The sequence below is a fragment of the Pteropus medius genome, unplaced genomic scaffold (assembly GCF_902729225.1).
Source record: "Pteropus medius unplaced genomic scaffold, Ma_sr-lr_union100, whole genome shotgun sequence".
NCBI classification, from domain to species: Eukaryota; Metazoa; Chordata; class Mammalia; order Chiroptera; family Pteropodidae; genus Pteropus; species Pteropus medius.
The window spans coordinates 199,870-223,488 of record NW_024353392.1 but is presented as its reverse complement, the minus strand read 5'-3'; the positions used below and the strand labels follow the sequence as shown (position 1 = coordinate 223,488).

At 49.6% G+C, this 23,619-nt stretch overlaps 2 protein-coding genes across 3 annotated transcripts in view; both read right to left on the bottom strand.

Annotated features, from left to right (window-relative positions):
• Positions 1 to 9,297: 9,297 nt before the first annotated feature.
• On the bottom strand, positions 9,298 to 9,914 carry LOC120592793 (60S ribosomal protein L7-like). Its single transcript, XM_039850474.1, has one exon. The coding sequence runs from the start codon at positions 9,912 to 9,914 to the stop codon at positions 9,306 to 9,308; it is 609 nt and encodes a 202-aa protein (XP_039706408.1). The 3' UTR covers positions 9,298 to 9,305.
• Positions 9,915 to 17,790: 7,876 nt separating this feature from the next.
• Positions 17,791 to 23,619, bottom strand: part of VAMP7 (vesicle associated membrane protein 7) — a 42,028-nt gene continuing 36,199 nt past the window's right edge. For both annotated transcript variants that reach the window (XM_039850470.1, XM_039850471.1), the window contains 2 exons: positions 22,784 to 22,876; positions 17,791 to 19,626 (listed from right to left, as the gene is read on the bottom strand). In XM_039850470.1, coding sequence (XP_039706404.1) covers positions 19,558 to 19,626; positions 22,784 to 22,876 — 162 coding nt within the window. In that variant the 3' untranslated portion in view covers positions 17,791 to 19,557. The remainder of the gene's footprint in view (positions 19,627 to 22,783; positions 22,877 to 23,619) is intronic.

Genomic DNA, 23,619 nt, shown 5'->3' with positions numbered 1-23,619 from the left:
AATTCAGAGATCCAGCTGTCGGCATGGTTACTTTCTTCTCAGGCCTCCCTCCTTTATCGGAGGAGGTTGTCTGCCTCGGGCGGTCTTTCCTCCGTGCGTGTCCATGTCTGCGTTTAAATTTCCTGTTTCCAAGGGCCACCAGACATATGGGAATAGGGCCCACCCCGAAGCTGCCATTTCGACTACATGACCTCGTTCAAGGTCTTGGGTCCGAATGTGGTGACAGCCTTAGGTACCGGGTTTATGAATTTAACACATGCACTTAAGGGAGACGCAGTGGCGGGGCCCGTCACAGCACAGCAACCTCGTCTGTGTGTGGCTAATGCTGCCACCTGTCCCCTGACGCTCAGGACCCGATGAACACCATCACGTCGCAGTTTCCCAATTCGGTGCCGGCCCTTCCCACTGTAAACCGTGTCCCGCGGGGAAGAGGGACCACGGGGCTCTGCCAGCGTGTCTGGGCAGCCCTCCCTAGGTCACATCTCACAGTCACTGATAAGGGTGTGGCTTCTGGGCCTTCCTCGGTGGGGGTGAGCTCATCTTAGAAGGTAAATAAATGCACAGTCACATCCTCATCGCTCTCGCTCCTTGAATCCTTTTCTCTGGAGTGTAACAGTGCCGTTCTGAAGGTCTAAGGGGCTTTGGGGTCCATGTTTCAGCCAAACAACCAGACGAACTTTCAGAGCCCCCTCGCCCCCGTGAGGGGCAACGGCAAATTCAGAATCTCTGCCCAGTGGTCCCATATCAAAACTTTAGTCCTGACGCTACTTTATGGTGTCCTCTACCGGTGTCCCCCAATGTGAAGATCTGGTCACGTACATACGCCCCAGGATTGCCTGGAGAACCTCGAAAAACCGTGCAGTTCTCTTGGAGTGTCACCCACCTCCTCACGGGTCATATTTTGTACGGCGCGTTTCAGGGCCTGCGAGTGGCAGGCCCAGGGGCGAAGAAGGGTTCTGAAGGTGGGGCCTGAGGAGAATCAGGGGCGTCTCTCAAGGCAGCTACCTCGGTGGAGGCCAGTAGGGATTCCTCGGGCAAAGGAGGTTCGTGGTTCTCAGACACGGTGGAGTGGCAAAGCCGTCTCATTAGAACCTAGTTATTGAAATAAAAGCAAAGAAACCCTAGTTATCGGTGTCCTCCGGCTTCATCGAGATCGCCCCACATTCCCCCTTCCATTCTTCAGGACCCCAATACTTTGCAGTCCATTGTCTCCCTTTAACAGCGGCCACCCCGTGAGATTAGAACGCTCACTTTTGAGAATTCAGCCAGTTAGAGTATGAAACTCTGGGATTTGGTTTTCAGAAATCTCAGCTGTGTGGATACAAGGTATAGGGCTTGCCTTCCGACCAGACACGGAAGACGTCCGGTCTTTATGGGGTGCTTGATCTGGGAGTTGGAATCTTTGATCTCGTCATCCCCACCCCCAGCCCCACCCGTTTTGTCTAATTTGATGACAAGCAACCAGCCAATCTCATTACAGTCCCTAGTTTGACAAAAATGTTCTAAGGTACCAAATGCATGCTCACTGAGAACCTGGCCTCTTACACGTATTTGGTTAGAAATATCAAATGGTGATGATTCGCGTCTCTCCACTCCACATCGACTCATAGATATCGGCACTCTTTCTGCTACTGGACATAGCCGGCCTTCCAATCTGATCATGTGCAGACCCAATTCAAGAACCCCCAGAAACAATACAGAAAACACAGTCTTAAGATTCTCTTCCTCTAGACACTGTCTTGGTAGCAAAATCTGTATTCCTGAGGGTTGAACAGAACAGCGGATATTTCCTGTTAGATCTGTTTCTCTGTGGAACCAATACGCACACTCACATAGATGTACATATATATATGTCTCTCTCTCTCTCTCTCTCTCTCTCTCTCTCTCTATATATACTATATATATATATATATATATATATACTTATATATATATTTCCTGTCAAATCTGTTAGTGGATATTTCTGGTAGATCTGTTTCTCTGGCAGAACCAATACACACACTCATAGATAGCACATATATATATATAGAGAGAGAGAGAGATGAGTAATTCAGAACAGACAGATGAGAGACAGAGACAGACAGAGACAGGACAGGGACAGACAGAGACAGAGAGACAGAGTCAGAGAGAGAGTTTAAGGAATTCGCCCCCGTTGTTGTGGGGGTTGGAAAATCTGAAGTCCGCAGGGCCCACCGGCAGGCTGGGAATTCTGGCGAGAGTCGAGGTTGCAGTTTTCCATCCAAACGGTCTGGAAGCAGACCCTTTTCCTCTTCCGACGCTCTCCAACTTTTGTCTTAAAGCCTTGAAGTCGTCGGATGAGGTTTAGCAGGTTATAGAGGGGAACCCGCTTGACTCGCGGTCTCCTGATTGAAATGTTAGTATGTGTCTAAAATCCCAGCTCACGGCAGTCCTCAGACTGGGATTTGACCAACAGGCTGTGAGCCACAGCCTAACCGAGGTGCCTGCGCAGCGGGGAATAAACCGTTCGGGTGGAGGATATTGATATTTGACTCACAGTCTGAATATTTTCATTTTCCTAGTAGTTTTCTTTTCATCATTGTATTCATCGATGCCTAGCTAGGGTCTAGACGTAGCTCAGAATGACAAAGCAGGAATTCTTCATCCTGGGCCCCCTTTTATCACCCAGATGCCAGAATTTTAAAACGCGGCGGAAACAGGGGACTAGTCCTCTTAAACCTTAACAAATGGTAACACAGGTAACACCTTTTTTTCACTCCCAATATGGAAATGGAGAAGAATTTGCACAAGAGTCTCTTGTCCCGACCAAGATGTCGGGGCAAACACAGCTCCGGCAACACTTTCGTAAACCTGCCTTGGTTATTCACCTGGCTCCCCGCAGCGCTCGTGTCGGCGTGCATTTCCAGAGAGCGCAGCCTTCCGCTCGCTTGTAAGGAGCCTGAGAAAGCAGCACTCGTGGCCTCTCACGCACACACGAAGTTGGAAACCCGAAAATCAGTTCTTAAGTCTAGATGTCAGAGAATTCGGCTCACGAGGCCAATGCCTTCCGTGCAAAGCGGAGAGAGAGGCAAATCCAGAGACTGGCTACGTGCAGGAGCAGACAGTGCTGCCGCAGCCAGCATCTGGCAGGGGTGCTGATCGATTAGTCATTGAATCGTTGCTGGAGGTCGATCACGGATTCGCTTGAGAGAGCAAAGCTCCCTGAAGCCCAGTCTCAGGGGGCTCTCCAGACTGACCCGAGTTTTCCTCCAGAAGCCCCACCGGGTTCCCAAGGGGAAGGCCATAGACACATCCCTGCTTTCTCCCAGAGTGGGGCGGGAAAACGTCCATCGTGAGACATGCTCCGAGCACCCTGTCCTTGCCCGGGACCTGCCTCGGGAGGGAACGGCCTTCCCAGAGCCTCGGCGGGTGTGGGAGAGGATGGCCCCCTCGGCCCTGTCGCTGTGCAGCCTGCGCAGCGGGGGACGATATCAGGAAACGCCAGTCCCTTCTGTCCTTCCTGTTTCACCCCAGTGGGAGAGGAAAGCTGAGAAGCGACTGGTGCGAGTCGTGGACCTGGGGTGTGAGGCCCCCCGGAGGCTGAGGCCCAAGCGTGGGACCAGAGGACACTCGTCCCCGCCTCCCCGCCCCCACCTTACCGCCGCCTCAGTGGGTCTCCTACATACACAGTAGCAGCGGGTCGCAGCTAGAAAGAATGGCAAGGCTCAGGCCCTGTTTCAGAAGCAGTTTTTCGTGGAACCCAGGACAAGGGGGGCTGATTCAAGATGAGCGGGGTCTTTCGGCTGCTGACACCTACGGTTACGGACAAACATAAACACAGACTGACTCGCCCCTAACCTGGTGAAAGCGCACACCACAGGCCTTAGGAGTCATGCCCATGTGCAGAAACACCGTCCGAGGAGACGGAGTGAACGCCACAGCCGGACTCAGACACGGCGGCCGTGTAGGAATCATCGCCCTGAGAATTAAAGATCGCCGTGACGGATGTCGCCAAGGGCCCTAATGGCTCGGAAGGTGGACAACATGCAAGAACGGATGGCTAAAGAGCAGATGGCAACGCGGAGACTCAAACAGGTGGTGGAAATTAAAAAAACACACACTAACAGAAATAAAGAAAGCACAATTTATCAATGTGTACCTGTGTACCTTGTCTTGCCTCTCAGAAGCGCTACCAAATTCTGAATAATAGGTGTAACCCTCAGACAAAGCAGGCGACGCCTTTGAATTTTCGTTCGTCGGCTAAGTGATAGGCCCAACTTGACGGACCCCTTCCGCGTGACTTCACGCCTCTTCCCTTAACTGAAGAGTAGAATTCAAAGCCCCACGGTGTTTTAACCACCGAGATTTTCAGATCCCCAGCCCTAAATGAAGCGATGTGCCATTTTGATCATTTGTTCTAAAGGTAGTCCATCCCCCGAAGGCTTTCATACGTGAATGAATTATATTGCATGACAGGCGTATTGCTCCCGTGTATGAACTCATATGAAATCTACGTCACATGCGATGCGGTACCGTATCCACGGGCAAGATCCAGGTAGGCTTTGCCAGACTCCTAAGGCAAAGCCATCCCGCTGGAGGAGCGGCACGCTCGGCGTGCAAATGTCAAAGGCCGGGGGGACTGAGAAGGAAGGACACTGACCTCACCGAAAGCGAAATAATGCGGCATAGCTTAAGAGGACCGACGATTGGAGGACTTTGCGGAGGAGTGTCCATTTGATGCGGGGACACGCTGATTGCACGCAAGCGGGTGTCGGAGGGCGAGTGGTGGGCAGGAATGCGGGGGAAGCCATGGCTGGCTGAGAAGATGCATCACACCTTCTGGGTCTCACTTAGTGTCTCCTTCCCCGAGCAGCGTCAGGACTGCGAAGGGTTTTGCTGCTCATCGGCAAGGGCAAAAGTTGTTTCTTTCCTCAGCACGGCTGCCCAGATCTGCGGCTCCGAGAAGATGTTTACTTTAAAGAAAATGTTAAAATGGCTTTGTTGGGTGTTTGGTCTTAAATTTCCTTCTCCCCACCCCACCCTCACCCCCAAAATGAGCCAAATGGTTCATTCCGATGCTCGTGTCACCTTGTAGGGCTTTCGAGTTGAGCTCATGGAGTGTCTGCGCCCCCAGTATGGCTGTGCGTGGGGGAGGAGGGCCTGCTCTCTTACTCAGCAAATCTTTGTCACTACTTCCCTCCAAGGTCGCTTAAATAGAGGTGGTTATGAGGAGGGGGAGGAGGACCGGTCATTTCTCTCTCTTGCACATGTCAAACCCTTAGGATCGCCTGGGAAAAAAGGTCAGATCTTGTCTAAAACAACTTTTAAATGTGTCCCTGTAAGGACAAAGCTGGGACTGAGATTTGGTGAACTTTCTTCTGAAACAGCATTACAAAGACCACCCCAGAAATGCAGTTGGCCAGAGACCTTGGGATCAATCGTGAAAACCCCTTCAGATTACAGGGGTGATGCGTAAAAATGACGTAGTGTGTTCTGTTTGGACACCTGACACCCGAGTCGACCATTTCAATACACTGATAGTGTGCAACGTGTCATAGCCTTTTTTTTTTTTTTTGGAATCATCCCTTCGGGGTTACCTTTAAAGAAAGTTTGTACCCGCGAGAAAAGAATCAGGGTTACCTTTCGGCAGTTTGCCCCCTAACACCGAAAACCATCTTTGGGCCCACCCCGGCCTCGGGAAGATACGGAAGCGGCGACAGTCGTCTTTGTCTTGTGAGTGACCGCACGTCAACCTTCAGAGGGACTCTGGAAATTCTAAGATCTGGTAATGTCCCCCGGAAATTCGATGGGAATGTGGGTGTGGGCGCGGGGGCAAACCAGAGTACCCGGTGAGTCCAGACTGAGTAAATATGCTTTATTGGTGACACAGAGATTGTGTCTCTCCTAAGGCACCCCCTCCCCACCCCCCCTCCCCGTAGGTATGAATTTGCAGCCCCAGCCGGGAACCCTGGAGCGAGCCGGGCTGTCAGTCGGCCGCGAGGGTGCTTGTGGGGCCCTCGGAGCTGGCGCTCTGCTTTTCACTGGGTGGACCAGGGGTCTCTGCAGGCGGCGCTTGGATCTCGTCCTCCGTCCCCTTGGGGTCGCAGACCGGGGCTTCGGGCGGCGACTGTGGGCGGCAGCGCAGGCCCCTGCAGGCACTGGGTCCGTAGCGCAGCAGAGGAATGCACTGCAGGGTGCTGGTGTCCCAGCAGCTCCCGACGACCCGCGCTTCGGGCTTCTGGCTGGTACTCGCTGAGCCCCGGGGGCCTGGGATGGTGTGGCGCCCCCGTGCCTGACTCGGCCAGGCGCAGCTGGGGCCCGGCCCCACGCGCGGTGGCCCTGCGGCCTGGGGGGACCAGGGATGGTGAGCTCCGCGCGGGCTACCGGCGGGACGAGGCCGGCGGGGCTCCGCGGGCGCCCTGCGCGGTGGTGGGAAGCGGCGCGCGTGTTCGTCTGGGGCCCTGTCCTGCGCCCGGCGACGAGGGCCCTGGGCCGTGGCGAAGGTGTCTTCGCCGGCATGCATGGCGGGCTCGGCCTTCGCGGGGACGGCGGGCCTCTGGGTGCGGCCGCGCGGGCGCATGGCGAAGGCCCGAGGGTAGTGGCGGCTCTCGGCGGCGGCGGCCTGGTCCGCTCCGTGGTCGCTGGGCCAGCGGGGGCCACGCGGGGCCGCGCGGCGGCGGACGTCGGAGCTGCAGCCGAAGGTCGCGGAGTCCTGCAGGGCCTGGTCCTTGTCAAGGTCGCGATGTTGTGCGCTCCTGGTACCGCACGAGGACACGAGGCAGCGGCCGGTGGTGATGGCCCATTCGGGGCGTAGGGGGCGCTCGGTGTCAGGGGCGCCCTCGTCGCGCGCCGCCTCCGGGCTCTTGGCGGTGTGGACGCAGCGGTAGGTCACGCGGCGCTGGCTGCTGTAGGCGTGGGGCGCTCGCGGGTGGTCTGCGGCGGCTTTGTCCTCGTCGGTGTCCTCGGCGCCCCGAGGACTGCGCGCGGGCGCGGGCGCGGGCGAGAGGCGCTGATCGTGGGCGCCCCGGTGGCAGGGGGCACGGTCGGCGGGCGCGCGGGAGTGGTCGTCCGCCTCGGGATGGTCTCGTCCCCGGGGGCCTCGCGCGCGGGCGCGCGGGCAGCTGGGAGAGCCCGGGGAGAGGCGGGCGCGGCCGCCGTCGGCCTGCTGGTCTGGCCGTGCCGGTGCCGGTGCCGGGTCCGAGCCCGGGGGGCTCGGTGCGGCCGCCGGGTAGCAGCTGTGGGAGCCGCGGCGGGCCCGGGGGCGTTCGCGGGCGTAGCGGCTGCCCTCCACCGCGGTGCCCGCCGGCCCCGTCACCTCGGCGGCCTCGGTGCCGCGCTCGCTCCGCACCAGGTCGAACTCGACGGTCTCGCCTTCGCCCACGCTGCGTCGGTACTTGCCAGGGTTGTTCCGGGAGATGGCAGACTGATGAACGAACACATCTCCGTGGGTATCGCTCCTGCTGATGAAGCCATACCCTTCCTTGACGTTGAACCATTTCACCGTGCCCGTCATGCGCCTGGAGATGACCTTCGGCTCCGCTCCGTCGCTGCCTGTGGCCTCCGCGGCCTTGGGGACCGCGTCCCCGTCCACACGGTCTGCGGCTGCGGCCCGCGGGGACTCGCCGCCGGTCGAGGGCCCCGGGCTCTTCGGCGTGCCCGGGGGACCGGTGGAGGCAGAAGGCGCCCCCGTGGGGGTCGCCTCGTCCGCCTCACTCATGAGGCCGCCTTCTCTCTCCCCTGGGGGAGAGTCTCAAGTGTAGTCAGCCCTCCACAGCTGGAGCGGGGGCGGGGGCCAAGAGGTCTCAAGCCGGGGCCCTCGGCCCGGAGGGCGGCAGCTGAGGGACCCGCAGACTGTGAGGCCAGTGTGGTCACCGGGGGCAACAGCGCGAGCCGTACTGGACGCCGCGGTGACGTCTCAATGAGGTCCTAGCCCTGACTGGCTGGGGGTGGGGGCGGGGGCGGTGCCACGGGCTCCGGGCCCCACGCGACCACGCCTACCGGCCCCTCCGGGGGCGTGGCCGCCCTGGATGCGCGAGGGCGTGGCCGTTTTAAAGACCCTCGGGGGCTAGTCCACGTGAATGGCGGTCCCGCGCTGCATCCCTCTCCCTGGGCTCAGGTGCGCTCCTGGTCTGCACAGGTCCCTGTCACGACACCCTCTCGCAAAGCCCTCCGGGTCTTCTGACCCCGCAGGCTCGTGGCCTCCTGGCGGATGGGGCGTCTTGCATCACGTGGAGTTGAGACCAGACGTCGGCCACCTGGAAAGGAGACTCAAACAGGGAGGCCCCCTTCCTCAGAGGGACAGGGCCGCCCTGCCGGAGCACGAACACCGACGAGACGGCACTGAAGCCACACGGGCTTATCCGGGCTGGGGCCGGTCTCCCGCTGTAGGAAGGCTGCGTGGGAGCATTGCTGTGGCTACAGTATTCTGAAGCCCCTTCCGGCTCCTGTCTTCTTGCGTGCAGAATGCAATGTGTGAGCACAGTGAACGCGACCTGGGAAGTGGGCCTTCTGCTGAATGCCGAATCGAAACCGTTCTTTTTTTTCCAAATAGCTTATGACTCTCTGATCTTCATCCCAAATTGGGGTTTCGCTTTCCTTATATAAGCTCCCCAAGAATTCACTCTTAACTGCAGCGTTGATATGGTGCTCGGGCACAGCCGGGGCTCTGAAATATCGACTTCCCGAAGTGACAGATGGCGTTAATCGATATTTTAGGTATATATGTGAATAGGTATTTGCTGGTCGGAAACTTCAGTTCCACGTATCCGTAAGGGGCAGAAAGACATGCTGAGTGGGCCTAGCATTTTAGACTTTTCAAGACCTTTCCCATTTTGTGTGTTTGATCCTTGCAATAAACCCCTTCTGTAGGATATGGGGCAGAAGCTGATTTAACTTGAGTTTAGCATGTGCATGGAGAAGAGTCCAGCAGCTCCCTGATTTGCAACATCTTTTTAAAAACTCATTAGCTCATTCTATTCTGAGAATAAGTTGAGAGAATAGGGAAAGCATTACCTCTCCACTGTGCAAAATATTTTCCCTGACACATTACTAGAAAACATACTATTTAACAATAGCTCCAGTGCTATTACTAATATATAGTGGCTGAAAGGCCTTTGGTCTTGAACTACACCATTGGGTCTTCCTTGATCTCGAGTTGGCCAGCTTGCCCTGAAGATTTTGTCTTTTTTTTCCTATTTGACCAGGCGTGTTTAATAACTGAACAGATTACAAAAATAACCATGGTAGATACCTTAGTTCATCCTTCTAATAAGTCCATTGAGCTGGTCTTCTCTGTTACCGGCATCTCTGCCTTCTACAATATGGGTGGTCTTTTTCTTCATTCCACCTCATGGAAAAGACAACTTGAAGGGCCAGACGAAGTTGTTTGCTTCTTTGAAGCGTTTTCCAACAGTGTAGATCTCATGAATCAGATCCTCCATGCAGATGATGTCATATTTACCAAGAGAACAAGCAATCAATGTGTTGTCTGTCAGGGCAATTCGCCTTTTATTGATTTTGCCATAACCACGCTTGTAGGTCAATTCATTGACTGACTTTGGGTTTGGGTACCCCCAAGGGATATATGGCTCCATGATCCTCGGCATGTTAATGGAAGCCTTGTTGAGCTTAAAGATCCTGTGAAGGCGCAGAAGCTGCAGCACCATGGTGCCTCTGATCCTGACGACAAACGCCATTTTGGATTCCACAGGTACATAGAAGTTGCCAGCTTTTCTTGCCATGCTAGCCATCCGAATCTCAGCTCTGTACATCTGCCTACATCCTCTGTGATAGTGCTTAGCTTTTTCATAGATAAGCTTCCTCCTTGCCTGTCTAAGCATCTTTTGGGCAAACTTCTTTCTCAGACGCTTGATCTTCAGCTCTGCAAAATTCCTTTGCTTTTTCTTAAGGGTTTCTGGCCCAGAAGGAACCTTCTTCTTCTCTTCTGCACTCTCCATGAGTTCAGCTGGAAAGAGAGCACCCTGAAGATTTTGAACTGGCCAACCTCCATAGTCACATAAGCCAACTCCTTAAAATAATTCTCTTTCTCTATAGCTTCCCATCTGACTGGTTTTGTTTCTCTGCAACACCATGACCAGTAGACTGTGTCAAGAAATGGAAGATGAGATAGAAAGTAGATTGGGATGACCAAGTCTGCAGTGCTGGCAATTGCTTAGATATGGAAGCAGAGAAGACAAGAACTTGGTCAATTCTAGCCTATGTGACTGGGAGGATGAGACCGCCCCAAATTAGAAAGTCAATATGAAGGGGTGGATATTTAGAGAGAAGAGGATGAACTCAGTTTGGGACATCTTGAGGTTAAATTTTACCAGTCCATTCAATTGAAAGCAGTCGCAAACCTGGTATAGTTATGGACATGAAGTTTAATAAGGTGTCTGAGCAGATGACACAGTACAGAAGCTAGTTGAATAGAAGTAACACCTGAAACCATGACAATGGACAATAGACCAAGCAGCCAAACGAGGGTTTTGAAAAAAGATAGAGAGGCTCAAATCAAGACATATACAGCCTACTACATATGTTGGTGTTGGGCAGGGGAACAGCTTAGGTTAGGGGACGGATCAGGAGAGTTTAGTTAGGGTGGCATCCAGGAAGGAGAGAATTTCAAGGAGAAGAGGGGATCAAGCCTGACAACCACTGCAGAGAGATGAGGACAAGTAGCCTCAGGAGGTTTTCTTTGAGTGACAGCTATGGATGATGGTTTAAACTGAGTTCATTACCGAATAGGTGGTGGACAAGTGAAAGATGTAAGAGTAGAGTCATTGCCCAAGTGGGAAGTCTAGTGGTTGGAAGTAAAAAGATAATAAGATGGAAATATGGCTAAAAGATGCTACTTTGGTTAGTGAGAGGTGCACATATTGTAAACAGGAGACAAAGGGCCAGTCCTGAACATACCCATGGAGGGAAAGGTGATATGCGCCACACCTGAAATCGGACTATTCCAAAGAGAAGATAGTGGAATAAAGTATGAGTTTACTTCCTTTTTCGATGAAATAAAACAAACCATAAAACAACCCTCTGTCCACTAACATGCAGTCCCTCCTTTTGGGGTAGTGTTTACACATTCTACAGGCAGAAATTCAAAGTAAGGTATTTAAAAAGAAAAAAAAAGAGATCAGATTTCTGGTTTCGCCTTAAGATGAGAAATGCCTGATAATACTCTAGATAAATACATTTAACTAAATTAAGGTTAAAGTACATTTTGCAGCATAAGAGTGAATCGGGTTGTTTTCTAAATGCAGTAATTAAGTCGATGAAACAAACAAACAAAAAAACACCTCAAACGTAGATAAAATCCAACTATTGAAACCTCACTAGGTTATGTGACGACAGACCCACAGGTGAAATCACAGATGGTGTCCCATCTTAACCTCTTAACGTCATCACAATAACTCTGGACAAGGATCTTAGAAGATTCCCTGACAGGTGAAACATCAAATTTTCAAGAGGTAGCCTTGTCTTTTTTAATTCTTTCTTTCTCTGCTATTTAAGAAGAATGAACCTTGAGTATAAAATGTCCATGCATAATTTACAATGGGTTTTCCCTTTTTAATTGAAGTAGATACCGGTGATGAGTTGGCAGTTCAAAGTGACTAAAATAACATCCTCGCGTGCAACTGTTATTGTAAAGCTGCACACAAACCAGGAAGGTGAATTTCTTTTACGGTGGGACACACACGTGCCTTGTTAAATGCTCTTTAGGAAAAGGACTGAGTAGACACTAGACACTGAGTCGTGAACGACACTCTACAGATGAGCTCTCTCTGCTGACTGCCCATGGCCAGACCGTGGCTTTGAAATGGAGTATCCTCAGCCGAGTGTGTGAACTTATGTTAAAATAAACTACCATCTTCCATTTAAATGGATGGAATGTCAGATAAACATGATCAAAAATGCTTTCCATTAGTCAAAACACCATCAATGCCAAAAGCTGACTAAATATAGGAAGTTTCCATATGGTGCCTCTTTAAATATTTCACAAGATTATAATGAAAAAATGACACGTATTTGGGAGAGATGGTTTAATAGCTACCCAGTAGGAGAGGCTAGAAGTTATTTGCATATGTCCTTATTATTTTAAAAGTTTATTTTTTCTCACTTTCAGTGTAACAGAAAATAATGACCGTCCATGGTTCCTCGTATGCATAAACTTATAGGGCAGAGGTACTCAGGCTCCTCTGGTCCCAAACCACTGCCTGGTTTAGCTTGAGGCCTTCCAAGGTGACAGTTGGAGGCTGCGATGATGGTGATGCATTATCCTGCTCTCAACCCCATCCTCTCCAGGCACACCAGGTGCTGCCTCTCCAGGTCCCTGCCTCCACCCCTGGAGGAAGACAGGCCCCAGAAGACCATAGTGGCCAGAGAGCAGAGTGGAGGGTGAGGAGACTGGCTAAGATTGGAAACTACTCCAGCACAGTGACAGGGGAGCCACCGGAGCAGCAGCAGAGATGACAGACAAGACTGATCCCAGCCAAAGTGTGGGTGGTAACAGACACCCAAGAGCTGGGCAGGCTGATGGGTGCTGCAGATGGACCACAGTGGCAAGGGCTGAAGAAGTGCTCAGAGGTTGACAGAGAGGAAGGTGACCAGTGACGCAAGGGAGGGTCACTGTATATTGACCTGGAAGAAGAATGACAGAGTGAAGAGGTGAAAGGAAGAAAGGGAGAGGAGTGAGGGAGGGAGCCTAATCAGCGGAAGGTGGACGTTGACCAAGAACGATGGACTCTGCTGGATGGTGATGGAAAGAGACAGAAAATAATGAAAACTGACAGAGACAGAGATAGAAATAGATGGAGAGTGTAGAGTGTCAGGTGTTGAGCTGCTGCCGGCCTAGGGTTGCTGACCGTGTGTGTGGCCTATGGGTTTCAAATCTCTTGGGGCGTCTTGGCTGAATCTTCACTGTCTTCCCAGGTCTTCCATATAAGCCTTTAGGCGCCCCCCAAAGCCTGAAGTTCCCACAGCAGGCCAGCCCTCTGAACATGAGAGTGGACAACACACTTTCCGCCCGAGCAAAGCTGATGAACTCTACTCCAACCCTCTGGACAAGCACAGCCAACACAGCTATGCAGGGGGGCGGCTGTTCCAGCGAAGCTGCCTGAAGAGCCTGGTGTTCAGCTCCTGCAAATATCGTCCCTGGAGTTGAGTCGCCAAAGCCCCTTCAGCCCCAGCCCCCAAGCCAGAGCCCGGGACCCCCCCACAGCCTGCGTCCGCAGCTCTCTCTGGGGGCTGCAGTCGCTCCCACAGGCCTCTCTGTGGTGTTTCCATACCCAAGATTTCTGCTCTCAGACCTGGGTCCCTTTTCATCAGGTCCCCCTGAGCTGCCTCTTTACATGCAAAGAAATAAATCTTTAGTTTGCACCCCGCTGTCCCCATATGTGGTGACTTACAGAGGTTCTCTAAGCACAGTTAGTTCAAAAACTGCCCTGAGAAAGGTAAGGAGCCAAAACGTGTGGCTGGCATAAGGCATGCAGAGGTAAGACACAGGTAAGAAGGAAGTTGACTCAGGGTGTGCCAAGCCCTGCGCTAGGTTTCACCTCGAGGACTCTACATTCCCGTGGGAAGCTTCGAGGGCATATAGGACCGCACCTGGGGCCCAGCCCAGGGTCTGACATATTCTTCATTGGCTCAGTAGCCTTTGGAGAGAGAAGAACGTTTCCTGGTGACCTCTACTCTGGTGTTATTCCCAGGATGCACACTAGATGGCAGCAGAGAAAAAGCTTCACCCGGTGACCTCCACTCAGGTGTTATTCCAAAGATTAACACTAGGTGGCAGCAGAGGATACATTTCCCTGATATCTTCGACTCGGATGTTATTCCGAAAATGCACACTAGATGGCAGCAGAGGATAACTTCCTGCTGACCTGCACTCAGGTGTTATTCCCAAAACAGGCTAGAAGGGAGCTAACAGCATTTACTTGCCTTAGGGTTTCTGCCCACTTGGCACTGAAATGAGAATCTTGATCCTTGGTACTAAGATCACTTGGAGATAAATCCCGTTTTAGGCCCTTTGCATCCTTTATCTCACCTATTGCTCCCATTTCCCAGATATGACAGGGACAATTATCTCCATTTCACGGATATTAAATCTGAAGACTGATTCTAACACAGTTCAAAGTCCAGAGCCAAGGCCTAAGTGGGCCACGATGGGCCAGAAGAACATGTCACACAGTATCCTGGACAAATAGATTAATCTAAATAGTCCTTGCAACGTTGAGTTGAATCTGGGTCACAGTACTTGAGGGAAATCTGCACATGACCTAACGGTCCAGCTTGCTATGTGCTCACTCAAGCTGGTTTTGGGGGTGAGACTTGGGCAGGCAGCTTGGGATGGTGCAGGTGGGGAGGGAGGTGACCTGGCTTTTCAAAGGAGTATAACCAGCCCCAGATCCCTATAACAGTGACTTCCCCGCTTCTACACCTTGCCTGTCCTTGGGCTTTTTAAATCTGTTCTTCTTTAGGCCAGAGCACCGGTCTGCTCCCGCCCATGTTCCTTTCTTCTGAGGTCTCAGCTGCCAAGAGCTTCCTAGCTGCTCAGAATGGAGTCTAGGGTGGCAGTTTCCTTATGGGGTGTGGGGAATACCCGAGCCCCAGACAGGCACAGAGCTGACTTCCGGCCCCACCACCTACTAACTGTGAGACTTCAGGCAGAGAAATGGAAACTCAGTCCCCTCGCCTGTCAGATGGGGGTAACCGCTCCATCAGGGGGCTGAGAGGGCGCAGTGCGAAGGTGTGTGTCAGCCCCTGCCCAGCATGTGGTCAGCACTCACTCTCCCTCCCTCTTCCCTTCTTAGTCCTTTCTTGACCTTCTATGAGCTGGATAAATCAAGAATTTAGCAAATAATCTCCTTTTAGCAGAATAAGGTCTCTTATCAGTGTCCAAATAACCAAAGTCCCCCGAAGTGCTTACTCTGACGTCTGTGCTCGCTTTATCCTCAGGAAGTATTAACTGCAGCCTCTGTGGACTTCATACCCCGTTGCTCCTCTCCAAACACATGGCCCCCGCCTCAGCTCAGGCCACCAGTGGTGTCACCAGTCTTCCCACTGTTCTCCCTGCTTCCTGTCCCTCTCTTGTCCACTTTAACCCCCACACTGCAACCAGCTCGACAGAACTACCCACGGGTTCCCACAGCCCAGAGAATAAAGCCTCTATCATGATCACAGCATCGAGACTCTTTATCAGGCCCATTTCTGTCCTGGTCTCATTTCTTATCAGGACACACCAACTCGATCACCCGGTACCCCGGCTGTCTGCATTGCCACCTCTGCTTGGATGACTGCTGAGGGCTTTCACAGATGGGGGCACCAGCACTGAGACCAAGCTTGTGTGCAGGAACCCGAATAAAATATGCACTTCAGTGAATAATTATGCATCGATATCTGCTTGTGAATTGTGACAATTCTGTAAAAAAAAAAAAAAAACTAGAAAGAGGGAGGGAAGAAATGAAAAGTGAAATAAGATAAACGTACTGCACCGAACTGCAAACCTAGAGGATATCGGTGATTTTATGGTAAAAAATAAGCACTAATGAAATGGACCCTAAAATCAGGAAAATATGAACAGATCAATGTGCCATCCAGGGACCTCTTCCCCTGCTGGTTCTCCCCTCATTGCTGCGGGGAGAGGGAGGGACAGGGACAGATCTGTTTGGCAGGTCCCCTAAGAATAGACCCAGCATCTTCATCTCCCCAGCTGCGTCCTGCCCAGTGAGGACACTCTGCTGGACGGAGTCTCGGGAACTATGGATCCTGATGTGTCAGCCAGGGCTGTTCTGATTGTAAGGAACCGGACGCACTGACTGAAGTCAAATAATTTTAATTGATAGAAATCAATTAACATTTGCAGCAGGCAAGTTTAAGGTGGGTTTGGAGTTGGCGGGTCCTCACGCTCGCAATGGGAACCGGTCTCTCTCCAACCCTCCATCCTGCTAAGTGCCGTTAGGTGGCCTCATTCACAAACACAGTCTCTCTGCCTGCGTCCAGGGTCCCCGGCAACGCCAGGCCGACACCCACAAACCACCCGTTGCACCGGGGAGGGTGTCTCCTTGCCTTGGGTTCTATGAAAAGTCACCTTGCCTTGGGTTCTATTAAAATGCCTTTGGCCTGGCCGGGGTCACGGTCTCATCCTTGAGGCCATCGGAGCACCCACGGGTTGTGACGTGGGGTTGGCTTGATGTGGGGTCGGCCCTCTGGAGCTGTTTGGGCTGGAAGCAGGTGAGATGAGTTCTTGAGAAGAGATGCTGGCTCGGGGACAGCAGCGGACCGCGTGGCACCGACAGCCCCCTGCACAGATGCGGGATCCAAGGCCCACAAAAGGAAGGGGTTCGCCTAGTGGTCAGGGCTGCAGCCACCCGTCCAGTCCCCTTGCTGTCCTCCCACAACGACAAGATGCAAGGCTCCTTTCTGCCTCCGGCATGGGGTCCTCGCATCTCCTTCTCTTTGGAGAAGAGATGTAAAATGTCACAGCATATATCGGATTTAATGTTTTTAATGAACAGCGTGAATCCAAAATAATTTTGTACGATGTGCCCCAACCAAAAGAACGTTCTAACTGATTTACCCCAGTGGCCTTTCTGCATAAGACAAAACAGTTGAACTGATCTAATGACTAAATCTGGGAACAAGGTGGCTGTCCCAAACGGGCACCTCGGCTCTCGCCAGCAGCTGGGAATTTCATAAAACCTCCTTTCCCTAAATGTTTGCAGGATTATGTTTTGCCAGTGAAATGAAGTCGCGTGAGACTTGGGAAGCAGAATTCTGGGAAGTGGAGGCCAACACTTTCCGAAGGTCGGGGCGGTCAGACATGAAGATGCCAAGGTGCCTGGCACACCCCAGCTTTCTCGGTGTCCTCCACTCCACATCCAGCTCACCCTCCCGACTACCGGCTCTGAGGACCAATGTGGGTGCAAGTGAAGCCCTTAGCATCGGGTCTGCTGAGGCCGTGACTTCCACAAACCTTTCCCCGGGTGGCCCTTCACACACCCACTTCGGCAAATAATTAAACAGGGCTTCTCGGGGTTTCTCAACGAGCTCCAACCTGCCCACCAATGTCAGCGCTTCAAGTGCAAATGCTTAGGGGACTGTTCCTCTGATCCCCCTGCGCCCCGCTTCCAGGCCTGCCGCTCCCCGTTTGCCACACACTGTGTAAGCTTGAGCCCTGCATTACACCCGTTTCCATAAACTTGCTTTGGCTCTGGTTTCGTAGGTCAACCAGTCCGCCCCATTTCTTATTCTCGAGAAGATGGAGCTGTCAGAAAGAGTCCTGCTTCTAATGGAGAATATGGCAGGGGGAGGGCCCTAGGGCCACTATTGTCGTCATTACATCCATTCGCTTCTAGCTGCCTGGGAAGCAAGTCCATCTCGTTGTCCGGCAAAGCGAGGTACTGGCAGACTAAGCAAGGGGAAAGCATTGTCTGATGTAAGTCATAGCTACTCGCCGTGAAGGAAACTTACGGATTGTGACACGATTTGACCTTGTGGTCAAGGGTTTCAGGTAAGAAATACAATCCCTGGGGTTTTCGTTCTCTCAACCACGGTCTCAGGATGACGGTGCCAGTGGTTTTACAGACTGATGTGTTCTTTTATTGGGAACATATATAACCTACATATATTTTTGAGTTCTTTTGTGTCTTTTTGTTTTGAAGACGTTTTTTATAGAAACCTGAGAGAACGCTGCTGCTTTTGACTGAAAGACTGTAAGTCACGCTTGTTAATTAATGTATTTTCAGCATAAGTAAAATGCTATCCTTATGTAAACGATGGCAGAATGTCATCAGAAGAAATCAGAGTCCAGGAAGAAATTGTAAAACAAACAACTCATTGTATTACTCTTAAATTTTATTAATGCCTTCAGTTTGTGCGTCATTTAAAACAAGATATGTGCTTTAAAAAGCATTCTGATACATAAACAGATCAAGGGACAGTTAAGTCATTTATCCCTAAGACATGCACATCATTTTTATTCAGTTGTGTATACGAAAGGGAAATCCACTTTAAGTCCTCTTCTTTGGATTAAAGACATTTGGAAATTATTATTCAGGAATGGCAAATGTTTTCCTCAAACAAATGTGTTTTCCGATAGGAAATGCTGATGCGATTAAAAGGCATTAGTGTTGATAAAGAGAACATTTGTAGAATGCATGGTCGCCAGGAAAAGCGTTCCAGTGGGCCTGAAATCCGTGTCCAATTAATGAACCGAAAGGTTTACGTGGAAGAACAGGTAGCATCAGCCAGGTTATATGACACATATATATTCAAGGCACATGACTAGGCTAAACAGGTGGCTAGGTTTTACAGACTGATTGATTTGTTCTTTTATTGGGAAAATAGTCGAATATAATAGAATTTCCGCTTACTGGCACTTATTGATCAATAAATGCAGTTAGATCCAGAGCAGTAAATGTCCTTCCAGATACACACCAAAAGTACACACCGGCAGAGAGACGTCACAGTCGCCGAAGCGAAGCATCCACAGCAGTTTTCCTACAGTGCAGTTAAATGGATGCTGAACTGTCTTGCGTTGTTTCTAGACATGGTCGTGCCTACTCTCGTTTCACGAAAGAATTCTTCAAAAGTAGGCAGATTAAAGAACTTACTGAACCACAAAGGATGCTGAGACTATTATTATTCGACAGCAGCCAGACCCAAACCCTGGAGTTGACCATGTTCTGTCTGGGCTTTTCCCAGAAAGGAAAAACCTTCCCACGCTGCCTCCATTCACAGAGCCAAACCGTTAGCATGTCCTCTGTGGTGCCTCCCCACCCCCTCCACTGTCTATTCCATTAACTATAGAATGGCTCTAAAAATCAACTGAGGACCAAAGAAATATGTGGAAAACCATAACCTTCGGCCATATTTAAACCATTATCTTCTCAAATCAACTGCAACGGGGAAACAGAAGCTACTGAGCTCTGTGAGGTTTGCAAATGGTCAAATCTTTCTTCCTGAAAGTGAGTACTAGGAAGTCGAACATAATTCCACGTGCTTCTAATGGGCTAGCGAAATACTCTCCCTCTGACCAAGATAGAATGTCTAATACTTTATCTGCTTGGGCTGCTAGAAGCAGGCAGCACCAACAATTGAATTACAATTCCCCAGATAACAGTAATTCTCCATTCGTATTGTTTTCGAGCATCTAAAACTCCTCAATACCAAAAGACATAAAGATGAGATGGTAGCAATACGTGTCTCTTGAATACTTTTCTGTGCACGTACAATGTTCAGCTACGGTTTTAGCAGGCAGTTTACAAGACTGGTGTTTTCCACCTTGGCGATGGCTTTGTGCAATCACCGATATGAAAACGTTTCTCTGAGTCTATAATACTAGTTAACAAACCAAAGAAACGGACAAAAGCCTTTTTAAGGCTACTGCTGCAATAAATGGTTCATTTTGAAGTACACTGGAATAAACTGACTGAGAGGACAAAGATAAATCTGGATGCATAGAACAGGATTAAAAACAGAAAGAGAAAGAGAGGGCTGAAGAGACTGGCAGACGCCATCTGTCAGTAGTGAAAGGTTTAGATCATTCGGCCTTTTAACTCCTTGTTCTCTCGTGTCGTCCGGTGAATAACTTTGTCTTTTCTATTTTTTCACACAGCTGGGCCATGTAAATCCACCACACAGAGGTGACACGATGATGTAGATGAACACCTGGAGGGGCGAGGAAGGCGATTTTATTGTCCTGGATCTACCACAGCCTGCTAAATCTTATACAGAGCAGCGACCTATTAACGATACACGAATCAAGCGCTTTCAAAGACAGAAGCTGAATCAGACTTATCCTTTCCGGGACAACTCTCAGCCATTTGAATTCCACTATTCCGCTAATTTCTCCAGCGACAGTTTCTCTTTACTAGGTACTAGTACGATTATTATTAAGCGTATGCTTAGGTTGTACACGCGGATTAATTTTTCATTGTTGGGATGTCCGAAAAAACTCAAAAGCACGAGCGGAGACTCTGTATCATTTATGAGCAAGACGTCGCTACCATTTCAGAGGATAATGACACAATAATTATAATTAGCAAATTGAAGGAAAGCTGATGGTAAAGAAACACAGCAAAAATGCCAGTCCCGTTATAGATGTCAACTTTTTATAACGTTATTATTTTAAATTACGGTATTTTTAATAGCATATGCTTGTTCATATGACTATATTACAAACTAGATTTATTCTAAACATTGCATTCGCTGCATTAAATTAGTCATTTTGTTTTGCTTTCGATCACAACTTTTCGAGTTAAGTGACTGGTTTCGTGACTTGCATGCTTGGAAAAGAAAATTTAGGAATCCCGAGCCCTCTCCGAAGTCATCCAAGTGTTGCCTTCCTCCTCTACAAATGTTGGGGGGTGGTTTATGGCACACTCTGGTTATCGACAAACAGGTTAAAGTGCTCACATTACACATACTCCAATTCGATACGGAGCTGACAACGTGCTGCAGCTGAAATACCACGATCTTTAAAGCGGAAGCGCACTGTGTTCGGTGACACCAGTTGGCAAAGACAGATACTGCATTTCGAGCAGAGCTCTGCATGTAATAAGTGATCAATGGCTATGATCGGAATGTGACAATAATCCAGCTTCACGAGTCAATCCAAATTCCCAGACCAAAGGAGGAAGGGGAAAAAAAACAAACAAACTGAGGAGCCTACAATGTGCCACCCGGGGAGACATCAAGGGCCACGGCACCAGTTCCAGTGTGGCAGCAACAGGTCTGTGGCTGTCCCTCACTGGGAGGTGGGGCCAGCTGCCTAAGGCGGATGACCTTGAACAGGGCACGAGTCAGTCAGAGGTATCTGCGTGGAGCTAACTCTGGGCTTCTGCAAATGACGAGAGGATGGGGAGGAAAGGCTGCTTTGCCCAGTCACGTGCTACCCCAAAGTGAAGCATCCGCGCTCCTTAGAGCAGCAGCTCTCATTTTTGCTTCAGGACCACTTTACGCTCTTAAAAACTAGTGAGGACTCCGAAGAGCTCTCGATCGAGGTCGTTATAACTATCCACGCCCACTGTATTCTAAATGAAATTTTAAAAATACCTATGTCGTTCACTGTAAAATCAAAACAATAAACCCATTACATAGGAACATAGCTATATCTCTGTGCGGTCAGTTTTGTGACCACTGGGCGAGGCTAGCGGGTTGCTTTATTCTGGAGATGTGATTAAAACTCGCAGCTGACTTTAAGGCAGATTATCCTACGTATTCTTAATAAGCCTGTCTCGGTCAGTTAAAAGGCCTTAAGAGCAAAGCTGAGGTTCCCTTGATGAAGAAGAAATTCTGCCTGTGACTTACAGCTGTACTTCTGCCCCAGAGTTCCAGCCTGCCCTACAGATTTGGGGCTTGCCTAGCCAGCTCTCACCAGCATGTAAACTATGTAATTCCCTGTGAGGTAGCTCTCCTCATACATCCAGAAAAATTCAAGGGTACAGTACATTCGTTACCAAGTACAAGTTCCATGAATAAAGGTTAAACTGAGAATAGTAAGAGTTCTTAGAAACGTAAAACGTGGCTATGAAAAATAAATAAAATCAATAGAAGAGGTGGAGAACAGAATGAACAGACCTGAAAATAAATTTAGTTTGCTGGAAGAGTGAGCTGAATGCTTCTCCCAGAATGCAATGCAAAAAGGAGTTGAAACATACTAAAAAGGCGACTAGAGATGCGGGATAGTTCAAAGAGGTCCATCGCCTGGGTTCCAAGAGAAACAGCACACAGAATAACATATACTTAGAGACAAGAGAACTCCTAAATAAATATTAGGAAAGTGAACTCATCACGCATTGAAAGAATACTACATAATAACTTCTTAGTATTTATCCCAGAAATGAAAGAATCCTTAATTATAAATGCACTTATTCATGTAACTCAATGCATTAATATTAAATGTAAATGGTCGCATTATCAATTCATTGGGTGGAGGAATATCATTTCCTAAAAAGAAATGCCTATTCCTGATCAAAAGATTAGCAATCTAGTAATAAAGTTAACTTGACAAGAAAAATCTAACAAGAATTCATAGCAAATATCTCTCTTATAAAGGAAATATTAGAAACATTTCAATTAAAACCAGGGACTAAATAATTACCACTGACACCATAATTATTCAATCTTGCTAGTAAATTCAAGAAAAAAAAAATATATATATCATGCAAAATTATATATAGTACATACGTACATGAATTTGAAACTAAAATGATCGCAGGTGGCATTATGTAAATTTACCTACATAGTGGGGTCAGTTAACTATAGCCCATGGCCTGTGAGCTAAGAACGGTTTTTATATTTTTAAAGGGTTGCTTAAAAAGAAGATGTGACAGACTGTATGTGGCCCGAAAAGCCTAAAATATTCATTACCTGGTACTTTACAGAGTGTTTGCTGACTCTTGACCTACAGCATACAGAAGAATCAACTGACAAACTATTACAATAAGAGTTACATAAATCCATTGGACACAAAATACAGCAATTAGACAACACGAAAGTAAAGAAATAGAAAATGGAATCAACTAGAAAATAGAAACGTAATTCGAAAATATGAAATCGGTTAGAAAAGGCAATTTTAAAAGAATCTCATTGCGGCAAAAACATTAAAAATCCAGAAATATCTGGAATGCCTTGCACAACTCCTTACATGGGGTTGAAGTAGAGATAATATTCCAATGTGACTTCATGGGACAGCGACTGCCTGGTCACGTGTTTCACCATTAGCAGTTATAGGCAGCTCATTTCAGAATGCTAATCGTTAGAATTCCAGCAGCTGATTTCTTAAAGATTAAAAAATAAAATCACACACAAAAAGGACACTTACGATTGATACGACGATGATGATGATGGTGAGCTTGAGATTCTTCATGCACATGGCTCGGGCAAGGTTTCTGCTGGTTGTTTTGAAGGTGACAGACTAGAAGAGAAGCACGAATTGTCTGACCCCCGGCACCGACCAAATGATTGATTGGCAGCAATACCGCCTACTGTCACTAATTCTGTTAAGTGCCAATGTTTTCGACCCCTCCCCTGTGTTCACAGGAATGGGCTGGCCACTCATCATCGCGAGCTCCTGGGAGCAGGCCTCTGCCACGTCTGCAGGAAGCAGTATGACCCACAGGCAAGGCTTCCCTCCTATGCCCTGTCCGCCAGGGCCGTGCCCGTGACGTCGAGCCGCAGAAGCGGTTCTTTCTGTTAATGAAAAAGCCCCACCTGCCTTATGCCTCCAATGAGGAAGGCTCCTTCTAAGCCACTTGGCCGCAATTCTGCCCAGTCTGACCCTGAGATTCTGAGCGTAAAACCTGCTCAGTTTCCGTAGGATGGTATGTCTTTGCTTGTATGAGGGCCAACCCCCACCCCAAAACTGCACTCCTTCAGTTATCCATTTTGTTTTGAAACATCAATTTCTCAATATCTACTGAACCATTCCTACAAGGACACAGTTGAAAACAAACAAGCAAGCAAACAAACAACAGAATTCCTTAAAAACATAGCGATTCCACTCCTAGATACGTACCCAAAAGAGATCTGTGCACGATTCAGCAAAAGACATATACGAAAATATTCTCGACTGCACTATTTCTCTTATCTCAAAACTGGAAACGGCCCAGATGCCCATGCAGTGTACCATGTAGTGAAGAACTTAAACTTGCCCTCAGC